The sequence below is a fragment of the Eschscholzia californica genome, unplaced genomic scaffold (assembly GCF_041429995.1).
Source record: "Eschscholzia californica isolate CP2 unplaced genomic scaffold, dmEscCali1.0.p SCAF_6, whole genome shotgun sequence".
NCBI lineage: Eukaryota > Viridiplantae > Streptophyta > Magnoliopsida > Ranunculales > Papaveraceae > Eschscholzia > Eschscholzia californica.
Window position 1 is genome coordinate 14,494,856 of NW_028238483.1, and position 19,001 is coordinate 14,513,856.

General features: G+C 32.5%; 1 protein-coding gene and 1 long non-coding RNA gene across 29 annotated transcripts; one reads left to right on the top strand and one right to left on the bottom strand.

Moving 5' to 3' along the window:
- Positions 1-264: 264 nt before the first annotated feature.
- On the top strand, positions 265-16,139 carry LOC147531898 (sulfite exporter TauE/SafE family protein 4-like). Its single transcript, XM_086649473.1, has 12 exons — positions 265-521; positions 616-775; positions 1,187-1,387; positions 1,490-1,551; positions 1,652-1,685; positions 11,060-11,115; positions 11,230-11,316; positions 12,469-12,519; positions 12,610-12,849; positions 15,211-15,304; positions 15,623-15,763; positions 15,900-16,139. Exons 1-12 carry the CDS (start codon positions 435-437, stop codon positions 15,977-15,979), a joined length of 1,293 nt encoding a protein of 430 aa, XP_086505599.1. The 5' UTR covers positions 265-434; the 3' UTR covers positions 15,980-16,139.
- On the bottom strand, positions 3,443-11,035 carry LOC147531899 (uncharacterized). Of its 28 annotated transcripts, none has more exons than XR_015228022.1 (10): positions 10,700-11,035; positions 9,738-9,932; positions 8,867-9,081; positions 6,922-8,760; positions 5,895-6,364; positions 5,699-5,812; positions 5,263-5,470; positions 4,859-4,904; positions 4,489-4,577; positions 3,443-4,353 (listed from the first exon to the last, which is right to left on the bottom strand). It is a non-coding gene; the product is annotated as an uncharacterized LOC147531899 (long non-coding RNA). The 28 variants fall into 28 exon arrangements; XR_015228015.1 differs by having other exon boundaries at positions 3,443-4,577; positions 6,922-7,002; positions 8,452-8,510; positions 8,619-9,081; XR_015228013.1 differs by having other exon boundaries at positions 3,443-4,577; positions 6,922-7,002; positions 8,452-8,524; positions 8,619-9,081.
- Positions 16,140-19,001: the final 2,862 nt, after the last annotated feature.

The following is a 19,001-nucleotide window of genomic DNA, read 5'->3' on the forward strand; positions in this document are numbered from 1 at the left end:
TAAGAGTCGGCTATGGAGTCAGGGTGGGGCGAAACCTGGCTCCAGCCAGGGGTAAACTTTTAGTTAAGTTGAATTCAGGCAGAAATCTAACTTGAAATAGAGGCAGCCGGATGGTTCGCTAGGTAGTCGAGCGCATCAAAGAACATGGGATCGAATCCACAACTAGCATGTCCAAGCTCCGCCCTTGTTACTGAGTGAAAATCATGTGGTGAATTTAACTGCTGATTTTGACACCTTTTTTATAAAGTTGGCCAAATTGAATTAAAACTTCTCTCTCTGTCTCACGAGCTGAATATCCTGAAATAACCTAAAGACATGTGATTATTGGCAGATTGGCAGTTTCATCCACTGATCCACACTCCTCCTCCTATGCTACATTCACCTTCCCACAGACCTTCATTTTACTCATTTCTCTCTCTATACCTCTGGAAGCAATGGGAACGAATGGTTCAACTTATACCCAAGATGGATTTAAGCCTACCCATGCAGATTTGTTCATTCTTGATGTTAAAGTTTGGCCTGTAAACTTTCTCTCTCTGTTTTTTCTTCACAATTTTAACCACCATGTGAAATGATATGATTTTTTTTAATTTCTAGTTTGTTTTTTTTTTACAGGAATTGAAGTTTAATTGGGGAAGTGTTTTGGCTGCTTTAATTGGATTTCTCGGCTCAGGTTTTGGTACTGTTGGTGGTGTTGGTGGTGGTGGGATCTTTGTTCCTATGTTGAATTTGATTGTTGGATTTGATACTAAATCTGCTGCTGCTCTTTCTAAATGTAAACCCAATATTACGCTAATCTAGCACTTTTAAAGTGTTCTTTTATTTTTCCAAGTAAGATTTGAAATGTGACTCAAGTTCTAAACCAGCTAGAGTCACACTTTAGGATGTATGTTTGTGTCTGATTCGTGATTTCTAACTCGTCTGAATGGCTATTTTTGACTGATTTTGGTTTGCTCCAAGCTTAGTAATTATCGATATTATCCCCCTTTAGACCCTCACGCTCAAGCCAACAAGTACGGGTTTTGTTCCTAGTGAAAGCTCTACGATCACATCCAAAAATTCTTATATTGAGCTTAAAAAATACTTATAGACGATTCAGATTCGCGAAGAAAACAAATACCACCAGAGCTCTCTAATATTCTACTCTCTCTAGAAATGATGGCTAAATTGTGTGTTGTTATTGCAGGTATGATCATGGGTGCATCAGCATCCTCTGTTTGGTACAATTTAGGAGTATCTCATCCATCAAAAGATGTGCCAATAATCGATTACGACCTAGCAATGGTGTTTCAACCCATGCTAATGCTTGGAATCACCATTGGTGTTTCTCTTACTGTTGTATTTCCTTACTGGTTAATTACTATTCTCATTATCATTCTTTTCTTAGGTAAGTTTCTTGATTTTCATTACTAAATCTACTTGGATACTCATTTTTTTCTCAAATCTTCTCTCAAAAGTGAAAAGCCATAATTGTTTAAATTTAAATTAGGGACATCTTCAAGATCATTCTTCAAAGGAATTCAGATGTGGAACCAAGAAACCATTTTCATTGTATGATTTTTGGAACATAGAATCAAAATTTTGTTTAAGAGAACAAACTTAGAACCTCTGTTCTTCACTAAGTTTTTTTACTATAAATAATTGTTTGCAGGCAGAAGAGGAAAACAAACAAATTTCGGAATCAAGTAAGATTCTAATTTCTAGATCGTTTTATGGTGCGTTTGGTTGCAGGATAATGAATCCATGGATTCATGAGTCCTTGGGATTCACGGATTCATGAATCCAAAAGGTTCCTTTTGGTTTGTTTGGTAACCAATAAGAATTCTAGGATTCTTGATTCCTTCATTTAAAATCTAGTGGTTTGTTTGTCTATTATATTTGGATTTTTATAAAATAAGATTCTAATTAAAATAATATCCTTCAAATTCATGAATAATATCCCAAAAACAAAATCTCATCCAAATATTGTCTATAGGTAACTGAAATTTCATGAAACCTATTTTTTTCCGGTAACTGGAATTTCATGAAACCTATTTTTTTCCGGTAACTGAAATCTCATGAAACCTATTTTTTTCACGAAAATTTCAAAAATAGTTATTTCTTTCTACAAAATAATTATTTTAAAAATATTATTATTATTTTCAAAATCATAATTTTTTCAAAAATCATTATTTTTTCAAAAATCATTATTTTTTCAAAAATCATTATTTTTTCAAAAATCATTATTTTTTCAAAAATCATTATTTTTTCAAAAATCAATGATTTTTGAAAAAACATTATTTTTTGAAAAAAAAATAGTTAATCCTTCTACAAAATAATTATTTTTCAAAAATCATTATTCTTCAAAAATAATGATTTTTGAAAAAAAATAAGGATTTTTGAAAAAAAAATAATGATTTTTGAAAAAAATAATAATGATTTTCAAAAAAATAATAAATTTTGAAAAAAATAATGATTTTTAAAATAATTATTTTGTAGAAGGGAAATAAATTGTTGTTGATTTTAAGTTTTAAATTTAAGTTTATTAATCTAAAATCCTAGCAAATCCTAAGGGGTAGAGTGGGATATTGGTCCAATACAAATTTTGGAATTAGGAATCTTAAGGATTCAAGAGTCCTAGGATTCTTGGTAGCCAAACAGACCAAGGATTCATGATACTTACCAAATCCCACTTTTGATATGAATCCTAATTAGGAATCCTGCAACCAAAGACATCATTAGTGTATTTGTTTAAATCTAACTTGTTTTAATTAGGTGTAATGATAGTTATTTCAGAATATTTCTGATTATAGAATTTTAATTCATAATTATTTTACGTCTAATTTAAAAGAATATATATTGAAAGCAATTCAAACTAGACCATTCATAGGAGTTTTGTTTTTTTGTTGAATCATTCATAGGAGTTAGGTCTAAGTTAACAAAAAAAGAACCCCACCTAAGACAGACATTTCTACTTTATTGTCCATTTGTGTTTTGCTATAGGTTATGGATATTTTTTTTCATTATTTATATACTAGGCATAACCCCCGCCCTACGGGCGGGGGAATGCCCTTTACGCAACGCAGATAAACGTACATTATATACCATTATCAAATTCTTATTTTTCACATTTGGTATTTTTTCATTGTTATTTCAGCTTTTCAGGTCAGTACTCTCTAAAGATAAGTGTAATGGTCCGAGGTATGAAATTTGTCGTAAGTTATGTAAGGTTTTAAAATTACAAAATTATTTTTTGCCTTTGACGTTCTTAAATCTATTTAGAAAAAATACTCTAAAAAGATTTTAGTTTTCATGGATAACTCACTGCAATATTACTTTGTTCACTCATGTGTTCATAAAAACGTTAACAGATTGTGCAGTTATTAGATATAATTTTACATGGAGTTTCAAGTCCAATTAGTTCCAATCAATTTAAACTCCCTCATATCAAAGGAAAAAAATCGAAGAAAAAAAAATCGATTCAGACTCCAACTTGGGTGCAATCAATTCAAACACTTTATATTTACAAAGACATGTTTGAGATTTAGAAAGGTAATCCAATGTTGAACTTTAACCCAATGATAGAATTTTAAGGCTTTATTTGATCCTAGTTTTACTTTCATCGGATCACTATAAGCGAGAGGACCATGAAAACATATTTATTTGTGCAAATTGTTAGATCTATTGAAGATTACTCTATCTCACACGTGACAAGTGCCTGTATCTTTCCAAATCATTCTGACAGGAGTATGAAAAGCCAATTCTTGAACAGATTGATACATACTTACAAAAAAGACACAGAATCATAATCAAAATCTATACATCAATAATCAACCACACGACCAGATTATGATCTATTGAATTACTTTATCTTTTCAAATTTGAAATCATGATAATTAAGATTAAATTTATTGAAAATACTTACGAAGTGAATTGAATGAGAAGAGTAAGTTGAAGACTTTTTTTTTTTTTGAAAAAAGTAAGTTGAAGACTTGAACTGAAAAAGAGCAACAGGGAAATAGTACGTACATTTCTTAAAAAGATAACAAAATACTTAGTTATATATTAGCAAGAATTGTTCCATCACCATAACATCCTCAATCTAAAGTCAAATTGGTTGTGTTTATTAGCAAGAGTCACAAAAAATATCATGAAGTCGGTTGTGAAACAATGTAGCAAGTGCTTAAGTTGATAACCACAGAGCAATAACTTGATGGACACTAACTACTCAAACATATACAGCATTTTAAGCAGTAGAAAATATTAATAAACCAATAGTTTCATCGGCACACCAAAAGCATTTTAAGATCACGAGTTATATTTTTGACTGTTAAGACCAAACGTGAGTTTGTCTGGTACTTTTTCTTCAAATGCCTACATAATAAAAGACAACATTGGTGTTAATCAAAAACCTCTCCAAACTAATTTAAGGAACTCTATTTTTATCAACTTGATGAATGAAGAAACACATACAATATTCATGTCCAAATTAAAACAAAACTTTGAAACCTTAAACGCAAGTGATATGATGAATGAGAACTGAGAAGGGCCATAAAGTCTTCGTCATATGTTTGAGATAATCGTTGATTTGTCTTCCTCTATCTTGTAAGAAAGAATTATGTTAAGATATGGACATATCTCAATAAGTTAAAGAAAAATTAAGAATCTTGATAAATGGGAGTTCAAATGTTTAAAAAAAAAAACAAATGCCCTAAACATGACCCTTATACAATCCAAATAACATATATTTTTTTAACGAAAACACATATTTGACCATCATTAAAAGACGAAGATAACGTTGTCAAAATAACCTATGATTAGAAACGGGATATACACACGAGAGCATACACTATGTACGGATACAGTCTGAAATACATACCTCACACATAACAATGGAAGATACGAATGTTCATATACGAATCAACCTGCAAAAATGTGAACCGAAAGATAAACAAATATAGATTCGACCAAATAAACAAATAAAAAATTACCCAAAATTTTGATTTTGTATTTTGCAATAAAATAAGAGGAGATTGCAATAAACACCAAAATCATAGAAATAAAAATAAGAAAAGATGTGAAGTAAAATGTATAGAAGAAAATATGAATCAGCACAGACCTAGAAATATAATCAAAGGTATCTTCAAACACATGCGAAATAGAAAATAAGGTAATCAAATTAAAGATGTTACTTTACTATTATGTTAATCCATCATCAGCGAGCAATAATAGACTCCGAAATAATCAATTGAAAATGGGGACCAAATAGAATAAACTATTTACCTTGTTATTCTTTATACTTCAACACCTTGAATAGGTATACAAGTAACTCCTACTTGCAGTAGCTAGAGATGGTTGGAATAGAGGAAGGTTTTTCTTTTTCACCCTTCTGTCTAAAACCTCTTCCACCTGCTCTTTCTTCGTCGGGTATGCAAAGAGAGTTAAGAGGATTGTGTGTAAGGTTGCCTCTCTTGCACTCAATTTCAATTTCCTATTTCCAACATTTCCCAAAGAATGTCGTGAGAGAGTGGTTGGAATTTTTGGGTGGTAATTTTAGACCTCAATTTGAAGAGAATGAGTATGAAAGTTTTTGAAAACTTAAATAGCACATTGTTTTCGACTTCAAAAAGATAGGGAATGTTCAAACTAAGAAGCTACACACCACAACGGATATTGAAACATTACATTCAAACGAAAAACATCAATGATCAAACATTACCTTCCAAAGGAAATTGTGCATAAGGTAAAAGGCTGTGTCCACGTTGGATTCAACAACATTGATGTGGGGCAATTCCTTAAAAGCAATCCTTATCCCTATTTGTACCTAACCCATCTGCAAACATAAAAGAGAGCAATAAGAGAGCAATTCCTTCTGCACAATTGAAGGATGTGAACGTAATGAACATTCTACGCACCTCGGCAATCTTCATTATGTGATCAAATTTGAATTCTAACAGATAAATTACACCTGGTTATGTAGCGAATGGCCATAATTTATGTTGTGTCCATGACCATGATAGAGGACTCCACATATTAAAACAGAAAGAGAAACATGAGGTTGCACGATTCATTTTTCAAGTTTATTATATCCAAACAGTTAGAGTCCCTCCGAACTGCATCATAATTCAACCTTTCTTATGTGCATTTAAGATCTGAAATACTTCTTCAAATGGGATGTATTTCTGGAAAAGAGAAACGATAGTTTATACCCAAAAAAAAAAACTGAGATAACCATTAATGAAAATAAGAACCAAAGTTGGTATTTATAGTAGTAAGAAACAAACAATCAAAAGCCTTGATAGGGTTTTATTGCTTCCATAACCGATACGGGGCTCAATGGAGCCATTTTTAATAAGATTCCGGCAATGTGCTTCCGCGTGGGTATCTGGTAACCATATATGTAAAGGTATAATCGGTGATTTGACAGCATAATGAATAAGAAACCCAAAATAGAATATTAAATCTAATGCTACAGGATACGATTGATTAGCTGATGTTTACAAGTTTAATGTTGGTTCATTAGAACCATATAAACACATGCCAAGAACTCCCATTAAGAGAAAAAAACGAAACCCCAATGAAGTGTACAAAAGATGTAGGTAAACATGAATTAATTAGAACTCTCACATGATGAAAAGAAGTAAAAGATCGCGAGAAGAAAATGATCCATTTGACTGCTATACATTGCTAACATTAAGAAATGGAACAATCGGGAAACTTGAGTAACTGGCCGAGCCACCAAAGTAGCTAAAGAGGTGACGAATCCCGTCACTAAACTGGGTCGTATGGAAATTTCATCAATCCCTAGCCTCTAGTGAAAATTTAAAATATTTATCTGTTTATAATCCTGTTTTAATTGGACTAATGAATCGTCCAATTGGAAATGATATAACCCAAAATGATCACAACCCAGACCACCAAAATCCAGAGAGAGATAAATACCAGTGAAGCTCTGGATTTCATCAGCTAAGAAGAAGACGCCTTTCTGCCATGATTGGATTTGTTAGCGGCCTTCATCATCTTCTGAGACTTACGTATAACATGTAAATAGAGATGGATAAAATGGTAAGATTAAAATCTCATTTATTTTGCATGCGGAGAAATAAATAAAGTAAAGATTAGTTAGACTAAAACTACGTATTTTTAACTCAAAATTGTGATATTTGACTACAATTATAACACTACAAAATCAATCAAAAATTACATATTTAAATTTTTCGAATTGCTTGATGCATAGATTTTTTTTCCTTCCTTCTTTTGATAAACTTCTTATAAAGGGAAAAACAATTACATAAGCAAAAAAGACATTAAAGAAGGGAATAACCGAAACATTGATAATTCAAACCTCCATGAAACATTTTCTCAAACAGTTTGTGGCCAGATAAAGTGTAGTGGTCAAAATCCAATTAACCTGCAGAATTATAATACTTTGATACATAAACGTATTCAATGAAATAGTTGAAGTAAGCGATCCTCCATCGTCCATCTAACCCCACATCTCTTTATCGTTATCATCCACACATCTCACCACTACCACCATCACAATAACCATTTATCAAACCATATTGAATTCAATGCATGTGATCCCAATCTATATCAATGGCTCATATTCCCTTTACTATTGTTAATTTATGACATCTTTGTTCACGGACTTCGAAAAATATCAATTATGTAAGTTGGATGTATGCTGGATTTCAAATAAGTCTTTTCATTATTTGAAGTAATGGGGTTAACGATTCACAAAAAAAAATTCCATACAAAAGATAGGATCAACTTAATTTGAAGAGACGATATTAAGTGTTCAGTATAAAGTTTAACTGGTTTTCAAACTTCATTCATGAGTAATGTATTTTTCTCCGAACTGAAATTCCACCAAGATAAAAAGGGAAATCGCATATTACAACAACCTTTGTAGTCTGGGGATTAACTTAGATTTTTCATTAGGATGAGTAAATGGTCTGCCATCTCCATCCTTGTTCTTTCTTTTTCCTCAAAAGATCAAATACCCTACCCTTGTATTAAAGCATCATATAGTTCAAAAATCAAATTGTTTTCAAGAAAGAATAACGATTCTAACTCAGCCATGGAGTCATAACTAATGAACATAGGACTCCTACATTAAGATCAGTTTTCCTAACTCAATTCCCAAAACAGTATTATATAAAATCAGATAATTGGATGGAACAAATTCGTAACAAATGGAAAAGGTACAAAAGTTATATAAAAAAACAAATTTAACCATGAAATCTCCCCAAAGAGTTATTTGGTACAAAAATCACGTTTTACATATAAATATTAAAGTGATTGTAAAAATATTTATCGCATCTTTCTTGAAGATCAAAAGATCTTCAATTGAGATGTAAAACTGTACGAAGAGTTTATGTCTATTTATATACTTACTAAGGGGGGTCATGCAAAATTTGAACGACATTTTGTTTAGATAGGTAAAAAATTCCCAATTACCCAACATACCTTTGAAGAACTTGTTTGATGCTACGGTAAGCACAACCTTCAAGGCTTGCAAAATAGTACTATAAAAGCATTCCTGAACATGTTAGTGTAGTTTACGAGATATGAACCTCTTGAAATAAGTAGGAAAGTATAAAGTCAGATGATGAATTGGCAAAATAATCACTAACCATGTTAAAAATAACTGTGAAGAGTTGAGAACAATTCTGATGAAGATCGTAATGCTAATGGTCTGTGGTGAGTCATAAGATTCTCTGTCTTCAATGCAAGTCAGATTGGATGCAAGGCAATCCATGAACATACATAAAGACACTGAAAGGCAGGTTTTGCAACCTTTAAATTCTGTCTCAATGCAAGTCAGAGTGGATGTAAGACAAATTCCGCCTATGCTGCCTCTAATATGTTTTCAAGCACTTACTATAGCGGTAGTAATAGCTGAACCAATGCTTGCGTTATCCAAATTATGTGGAGTTGGTTAGGAGCCCTCCGAAGTAGATTCATCAGCAACAGTAGTGTTACCTGGACTGAATTATAGGAGCTGAAGCACGGAAGAAAAATGAATCACCAGTGAGTCAATGACCGAGAACTTAAGAATAATCCAAGAGGACCTAGAAAACATGTAGCGGTCGATACCTACCATTGGAAGAGCAAACTTTAGAGCAGTTAGAGAGAGAGAAAAAAAAACAATCCATGAGGGACAAACTCCATTACAAAGAGGTAATATAACTAAGCAAAAGTATAAGAATATACAAACAAAATACTGAAATACAATATTCACCAAAATCAAGGAAAAAAAGAGCTTCGAGTCTATATAAACAATTCATATGGACAATCTGCAAAATATGTGACACCATGAAGTTTATCTGTATAAGCTACCATTTTAGTCATTGCTTGATGGTTTACACTTCAGGTTGATTGATCTTTTTTTATATATCCACAACAAACGCAAGCAAGAAAAAGTAGAAATTGGGTAATAATCAATTCCAAACGAATTGTTAGTAGTAAGGCTCAAAGAAAGAAAAACACTAACAAACCAAATTTTAACTAAATAGTTGTCACTGTCACTAAGATATCAAACAAAATAACACTGTAACACCAAAATTACCCACCAAAATGATATGTAAACTTAGTAAGAAATTCGGAACAATATTGAATGACTTTTATCATAAAATATTTCAAAGATCATAAAATCATTTAGATCAAATTAAAATTGATAGATAGTAAAGATGATTTACTATTTAAGGATGCTAGATGATATGAAGATCGTAATGTTAATGGTGAGTCCTTACATTTTATGGAGATGAATCTGTCCAAAGAGACGGATATCGTGCGTGACGATTGTAGACTTTACTTCAATCCATACCTTAGTTCAAAGATTAACTCATATAAACGGAAAAATAAATTCACACCTACATCTGCACTATGAAATATCATAGCATGAATACTCAACACTACCATCATCTTCCATGCTCTTCTAGACGAATCTGCACAAGAAGAAAAAATGTAAAACTCATTACCAACTAAATTTGTTGTCGGAATCAGTGAAAGGAATGCTTCAATAACAATCAAATAAATCTATATAATAGAACACAATTTATTATAATGGGCTAATTTGGTTGAGAATTTTCGTCAAACAACAGGAGGACACAATTCATTAAGCCAAATGCGATCATACAAAAGATCCGTTCTTTCCCATGGGAAATGAGAAAAAGGAAAAAACTTACGAGTTTGTTTGCAAATAATTAAATCTTTGAAAATCCTTTGATATTTCAAATTCTCAATATATCTTCCCTCTTTATGTAACCAAGTATTAGAAATCTCTCATAGATCATGGCTATAAATTACTTGTTCTAGACTGCAAACAATGGAATTAAATAAACATATAAATTATTTGTTCTACCTTCTGCAAACAATGAAATCAAAATAAACATAGAAAACTAACCAAATTAGATTCAAATCCAAACAGATTAATAAAAAACTCTCTAAACCAGAGTTTTTACCAGATAAACATATAAACCAGAGTTAAGGAGTTGTGGGATTATTCTCCATATTTTGAACGAAATGAACCTATATTTTAGGGACTATTCGAGCTATATGAAAAACCAACCCCGTCAAAACTCAAAACAATAACCCACTGAACTCTTTGATTTCACTTGTATATTCAATTCCATAGATAATAGTAAAAAAGAAAAACCTAGACCAGAAACAACAATTTGAAATTGAATACTGATGAGATCAAAGCCAATCTTACCTTCAATGTTGGCAAATACATGAGAGATAAGGAAGGGAGACAAACATTTGAAGATGATGAGACTCTATTACATTGAGTGTGTTGCAGAGAGAGATAGAGAAGAATAAAGTCGTGAGAGGTTTAAGGGGAAATGGAGGGTTTGGCACCCAAACGGACATTGGGGGCATGGACGGTCAGATTCAAGTCTTGAAAAAGAGAATGGATGGCTGGATTAATGTATATTAATGTATATTAATTTTATCCTAGTCACACTGCCAAATCAGATTGATGTATATTAATTTTATCCTAGTCATAATGTATATTAATTTTGTCCTAGTCACAAGGATCTGTTTTGTATAATAGATGGGTTTGTGTTTGCAGTTCATATTGATGGAGAGTACGAATCTTTGGTTCCTCAAGTAAAGAAAACAACACTAGTAAGTCGAAAAAAATAAAAGAATTATTACTACATTCTTTCTCAAGAAATAATATATGTTCATTTATGTATATGAATGTTGACCATATTCTTCCTAAACTTGTTTAACTTTCAGGAAATAGTTATGTTCAACATTAAATGGAAGAAAACAATGGTACTTGTGGCTGTTTGGGTTTCTTTTCTTCTTCTTCAGACGAACAAGGCACGTAATTTGAAAATTGACTATGATGTACGAAAATCATTACAATGACGTTGATACATCAAAGATGTGATAAACATGATATTGCCAAACTTAACAAGAACGAAGCTATAACCCAATTAAACTATGGCCTAAAGTCCAACTAACTATGAATTAAAGCTCAACCATTATTTATTACCTAAAAATCCCAAATTCAAATACCCAAAGATTTTATCTCGTTTGGTGATCGAACCCGAGACCTCCAGAGACTTTTAGAGTATACGTAAACACTTTAACCACTTGGGCAACCAAGTGTTGACAAAATTGAAATGTTACTTTCCCCGCAAAAATAATTTTAACAAAATCCATAATGATGGATCTAAATTTAAGGACTCCAAATTATATTAATTCTTTGTTTTATATGTATTCAAGAGTCGTTACATCACTTAGTGACATTAGTACATGATAAATATATAATATTATGAACTGAATTAGCTCTATGCCTACTTACCAACTATCATAAAGACAGTTTGGACTATAAAGCCTATATAAAAAATTAAAAACCGTCATCTTATGAGACCTGAAAGTAAATCTATTGCTACAACTAGCTTATTTAAATATCACTTCAACAGGTATTGGATTTCTACTTCCATAAAGATCCAACTTAGACTCGTGAGATAAAGATTCTGTGTCCAACCACTAAACCAATCAAAGATGATCTTGTGAACTCCTTTGCCAACCCACTTAGCAGTTCATTATGATATTGTCAAATTATGTACTCCTTCCGTCTCATTTTGTTTGGGTGTTATTCCTTTTAAGGAAGTCCCAAAATGTTTGTCCACTTACTTTAAATAAGACTCATTTATTACTAATTTTATTGATGTTTCTCAGCCTACCCTTACTTTAATACTAGTAAAAAAAATTTATTGGTTCTACACTAGTTTCGATGTTGTTTTTATTGTAATACTCTAAATAAATATGGTTGATTTAGGAAAATACATTTAGTTAGGAAGCAATGAATGACAATTCTTAATAAGTTGGATCTCCCAAAAGGTCAAATAAAATGGGACGGAGGGAGTATGAATATTAGACAAAAATTGAAATTTACTATTTTGCCCGTTCAGCTCATTTTACACCATGACTAATTCTTCCCTTCATTATTTTCTTTTTTGGCAGAATGATACAGCGGTTTGCAGTCCACGGTATTGGGTACTCAACATCCTACAAGTAAGTGATGAATGATGAATGGTTGAGATTGATTAAAGTTGTTTAAAGATGTGATTTTTGACGGAAGTTTTCTTGTTGTAAATTGAAAAGTTACCAATAGCGTTAGGGGTGTTTGGATATGGAGTAGTGAAGTTGTATAGAGAGAGTAAGAGAAGAAGAATGTGTGGAAATTATGAACCGGTTTGTGAAGCTACAATTCAGTGGACCCCGTTTCAGATTGCTTTTTGTGCTTTATGTGGAATCCTTGGTGGGACAGTTGGTGGGCTCCTGGGCTCAGGTGGTGGATTCATATTGGGCCCACTTCTACTTGAACTTGGTGTCATCCCTCAGGTACTTAGATTCCTCAATTATTTACTATTATTCTTATTTATTAATTTATATCTTAAAAAGAAGGATTTTTGAGGGAGAGTCCCAAAAATGGAGGGTAAATAAGCATTACCCCCAGCCCAAAAAAAAAATTAGAACCCAGTCCAAATTGTCAGGACAGCTCACAGTTTCCTGGTTTTTATTTTATTTATCCCTCTTTTACCCCTCCACGGGAAATTTCTGTGTTTTCTGACAATCTGACGGACGACAGCGAATCAATTAATTCCCCGTACATGACGTCATGTCAGAGAAACATTCAGATTTTCTGAAAATTCAAAAATGGCGCCATTTTTTGACGAAATTTCAGCCAATTTTTTTGGATCCCTCCCATTATATTTTGTTTCAACTCCTTCTTTCTTCTTATTTATACATCCAAAAATCTTCTTTTCATCATTCTTATTTTGTTTTTCACATTTTATCTTCTTCATCTCTTTCAATCTCTAAAAACATAAATTTTCTTTTCTTTCTCTCTCTAAAAGTTTTATTTTCTTATTTTTGGATGTCCATCATTCTTTTTTGTTTCACATTTTATTTTCTTCATCTCTTTCAATCTCTAAAAACATCAATTTTCTGTTCTTACTCTCTCTAAAAGTTTTATGTTCTCATTTTTGGGTGTTCATCATTCTTATTTTGTTTCACATTTTATCTTCTTCATCTCTTTCAATCTCTATAAACATCAAAGTTTTCTGTCTCTCTCTCTAAAAGTTTTATGTTCTTATTTTTCTTCTTCATCACTCTTATTTGTTTCACATTTTATCTTCTTCATCTCTAAAAACATCAAAGTACATAACCAAATGTCCAGTGCACAGAACCATTTCCGGTACAGGAGAAAATTCCCAGTTCAAAAGTGTCCAGTACTAAACCAAATGACCAGTACATAGAACAATTCCCGGTGCACAAGAAAATTCCCCAGTACAAAAGTGTCTAGTGCATAACCAAATGACGAGTACACAGAACAATTCCCGGTACACAAGAAAATTCCCACTACAAAAATTTCTAGTACATAACCAAATGGCTTGTACACAGAACAATTCCCGGTACACAAGAAAATTCCCAGTACAAAAATGTGTAGTACATATCTAAAAAATGACCAGTACACTAAATAGTTCCCGGTACACAAGAAAATTTCTTTATACAAATCAATGAAATACTACCAAAAATGAAGAAATTTGTTGAGATTGGAAAGAGATCAGAAATAAATCTGGAAAAAAAGAACGAAATTTGTTGAGATTGGAGAGAGACATATGTGTGGGAGAAAATAAAAAAGAAATAAGAAATAAATCTGGAAAAAAGAACGAAAATGGCAAGTTGGTAAATTTTGTAATGGCAATTCTGTAAATTCATGGAAAGTACAAGGTTTAATGTCAGGTGCGTCAGACTATTTTCCAAAAAAATTCGAATTTCCCGGGAATTTTTCGATGGCAATTTTGTGAATTTATGGAAAGTACACAGTCTGATGGGAGGCGTGTCAGATTACTTGTCAGAAATTTTCGAGTTTCCCGGAAATTTTTCGATGGTCGTTTCGTAAATTTCAAAAAGAAGAAGGGTGTTTCGGAAATTCCACCCCTAGCCTGACTTTTTTGGACCTGCCCCTCATTCTTTATCTGCAGTGGGCCTGATACATATTGTTGGGCTGATTTTGGGCCTTTTGCCCAACCCCTCTAAAAAGAAATAGTAATGGATGTATAATTAGAACTTCTACCAAACATAATAGATCTCCCTAATAGTTAATATCCACCGGCTAAGAAATTAGAGTAAGTATAATAACAATTATTAATAATAATAATAATAATAATAATAATAATAATAATAATATAGCGAGTGTCTCCTTCTATAACGGAAAATATTTATAGTAATGAAATCTGAAAGTCACATTCATTGGTCAAATGCGAGATGGATATGTATAGCGTTGTCCATGACAAAATATTGCTCAATAATGGAAGAAAATATTTTTATTTGAAGTGGATTTTTTAAATAAGAATTTATTTTAAATAATTATGGAAAATTGCAATTGTTTTAAAGCATACAAGCGATATCATAGCTATTTGATGTCTTTCAAATGTTCATACTTGCATGTTTCAAACCATCTACAATAATAATATTCAAATCAGAATTAGATCAAAAAGTTATAAAAATTACTCGCGCATATTTCAAAATAAAATTGCAATCTACAAATTTCTTTTACTGAATCATGATAAACTGTTATGTGTGAAATATTTACATAGGATAAAATATGGAATAATGTAAGTCTTGATATAGAATTGAAGTCGGGGTGATGATTAATTCGAAAGAGAATTTTAGTCATGGTTTTTGTATTGTGACCAGGTTGCTAGTGCCACGGCAACATTTGTAATGTCATTTTCATCATCCATTTCTGTAGTGGAATTCTACTTCCTCAACAGATTTCCTATTCCTTATGGTCTGTATAACTATACTTCTTCCTTGTCATTTACGTTTAATTCCAATGCATATACGTCTTTTCTCGTTTTGGTCTTGGTTAAAAAGAATTTGTCAATGTTTTTTGTTAAATCTGGGCTTTTTGTACGATCATATAGAACATATGTTTGTCTAGCAAAACGGGTGTGAGTTTATACACGCTTTACGCCTTTACTCGTACAAACCAAAACGCACCTTTCACGAAAGAAAATTTATCTGGGGGAGTTTTTAGGCGATTTTCCTTTTATCTCCGACAGCGATTAAAGAAACACCTTATATAACTTTCTTCCCGATTATGCAGCTTTATATCTAATAGCAGTATCAATAGCAGCTGGATTTTGGGGGCAATTTCTTATCAGGAAGATAATTGCAATCCTTAAAAGAGCTTCCATTATAGTTTTTATTCTCTCAGCTGTCATTTTCGCTAGCGCACTAATAATGGGTATACTTTTCCGAACTCAATTTAGATTTCAACAGTTTCATACTACAAAAAAATGTTCTCTCGATTTGAAGTGGTTAACATTTGAATTTTGTTGTGAACTGAAGAAAATAAAATAAACTTCGATCTTGTTTGACAGGCTTTGTAGGGATTGAGAAAAGCATTGACATGGTTCATCGTCATGAATACATGGGGTTTTTGAACTTTTGTGACAATTAAAGACTTCGGTGGCATGGATCGAGGACCCTATATATGTGAAGTTTGGGTTGTGGAAAGAGCAGTGCTAATTGGTAGGTGTTGGTCAATAATGTTAATGTGAGTATATTCTTATGAGGGTGTGCTTTGTAATTCTTAATGTAGGGACTAGGGAGGGACACTATTGTAATTATTTGTTCTCTTCTTCGGTATAAATAAAAGAGGGATTGGGCCATTGGTCCAAAAAGGGGTCCAAAATGAAAATCCCACCCAAAGTTGCCTAAAAATGAAAGGGAGGTCCAATGTGTCAGTTTGGGGGTCAAAATTACGTAAAGGGCCCTTAGAAAATAAAGTATTTACCGTTCATGCCATCGAAAATTACAAAATTGCCATCGAAAATTCTCGGGAAACGATTTTTTTTTCTGAAAATTATTTTATTTACTGGTAAAAAAATTTGAAAATTTGGGCGGGAATTTGAAATTTCGTTTGAAAATTTCAAAACTTCGAAAAAAAAAATTTGAGACCGGGAAATTATTTTATTTACTGGAAATTTTTTTCTGTACTAGACACTTTTGCTGGGCGGGAATTTAAAATTTTAAAAAAAATTTCAAAATTTGCCCGGGAATTTAAAATTTTCAAAAAAATTTGATATTTTGGCCGGGAATTTGAAATTTCGTTTAAAAATTTGAAAATTTCGAAAAAAATATTTCGTTTGAAAATTTCAAAAAAATTTGAAAATTGGAATTTTTTGTGTAAGGGAAATTATTTTATTTACCGGGAAGAGATGGTTTGCTGGGCGGGAATTTGAAATTTCGTTTTCAAATTTTCAAAAAATTTTGAAACTTTGAATTTTTCGTATACTGGTAAATTATTTTATTTACCAGACATTTTTTTTTTCAGGGAAACGTCAGCATGTCCCGTCCAAGGGCAAGAGGGGAATAAAAAAAAAAAATCTGACATTTGGACCTGCAACTAATTTTTGGGCAAGAGTGGATTTTTTTTGGGTTTACGCCCCACTTTTTGGACCCTTGGCTCAAAAATCCTAAATAAAACGGCTGCCCTACCTTGAGGGTATCCTTGATTTCAGTATCTTTCATGGTATCACAACCGCCTTTCTCCTAAATAATTTTTTTTATTACGATCAGTCTCAGATATACATTTGTGATACGTCGTGTATTGTTTCACCGATTCATGGCTTACACAAAAAATATTAATATGTTAAAGTAAGACCAACAAAATTACAAAGACATGATCTGAAAGTGTTTAAAAGAAAAACAGTAACCGGAAAAGAAGAGATACAACACATCCCTTATAACCTTGAGGGGGAGAATGAACAAATACAAAAAGAAGGAAAAGACTAGCAAACCGACCCTTCGACAAGACAAAGAGAGAAGCTTCATCTCCTGCAGTAGCAGTAATCATCTCTAATAACCTCTAATTGCAAGAAATACCAGTATCACAGTAGAGGATCATATAGTGGCGGATTCATGTAGGGTCCAGGAGGGTCTATAGACCCCCCTCAACTTTTCCAAATTAGTATACGATATTTGATTTAAAAAACGAAAAAAGAATATCGTGACAGTATAAGTAGTTGTAGGATGCCTCTAGTAATAGTAACTGTGATTGGCCCAACGGTTGAGGGTGCTTTTACCACTATTGTGGTCTTGGGTTCAAGACCACTTGTACATATTTTTGTTTTTATTATTCCGTTGGAACTCGGAAGTAAGGACATAGGGTATTCCGTACATTACCCTATCATAACTTAAAACTTGGTAGATTGGTTGGAACTCGTGACTATTTGAGGAGGGTCTAAGAAGGTTGTGGGTTCAAACCCCACCAACATTTTTTTGTGGTGGGTTTTTTTTAACTAGTTTTTAGAATTTCTAAAATTGGTCGAATTATCCTAACCAATTTTAAGATTTTGTAGTGTACTTTGAAGTGAATTTCTAACTTTAGAGACTAGTTTATAAATATATATTCTGACTAATCTTCAAATCTTGGGATTTCTTTTTCCAATAATATTTTTTCTATAAATCTACAACTACTTATTATTTGCTCCATGATTGTAAGTTTTAGAAGGATTGTAGGAATTTTTTAGACTTCCCTCAAAATAAATCCTGAATAAGCTACTGAACCTATCCCCTTCATATACGGGAACTATAAAAATTCCCGATATAATACTTATTACTACTAGACCTATCTTCCCATGGGTTTAAAAAAATAAACGAAAGTAAGATCTTACTGATATACAAAGCATTTAAATGTAGCCATGGTTTCCTTCAAAAGAATTAGCCACCCACTTAAAGATCACCAGATCGATTATTTGTTTAGCCGAATGAAACTAGGGGTGGGAATTATACCCGAAAGCCCGATACTCGTCACGTTTACCCGCGTCCGACAATGTCCATGGATGCCCGCGCCCGAAGATGGGTACTACCCGCCCAACCCGATGATTTTTCATGGGCGGGCTCGGGTGAAAAGTTCTGCCCGCCACCCCGCCCATACCTGAGCCCGATATGGTCACCCGGCGGGTGCCTATAGATGCCAATCATTTTGAGTGTCGATTTTGAGTGTCGATTATACTTCACTATAAAGCCCAAGGTAGATTTAGGGTTTCTCCCAATATATATAAACTACACATTGAAGCAACCCTAATAGTTTACCACATTGAATCTGAAAAATTCGGTAACATAGAGAGAGAAAAAAGCATTTAAGCGGTCTCTCTAGCCGTTTCTCTCTTATTTACTAGACCTTCTTATGCCAACCTTCTTCACTATTAAATAAGTTATTGGGATCATCTTCCATCTCTATGTAGTGCTCAAATTTTAAGATTATTTCGATGTGAAGGAATAACAAAGAACTAATGGAACATACAAAGACAAGCAAAAAAGTGGAAGACAACCAAGTCTCATGTTTGCATATATAGATCTATATCAGTTGTTGATTTCTTATGTTACGGAATCTGAGTACTTTCATTCTCAATTTATAAATTTTGTAGAGATTTGGTATCAATTTGTTTAGAGAAGCTTATTTGAACAATATCAAA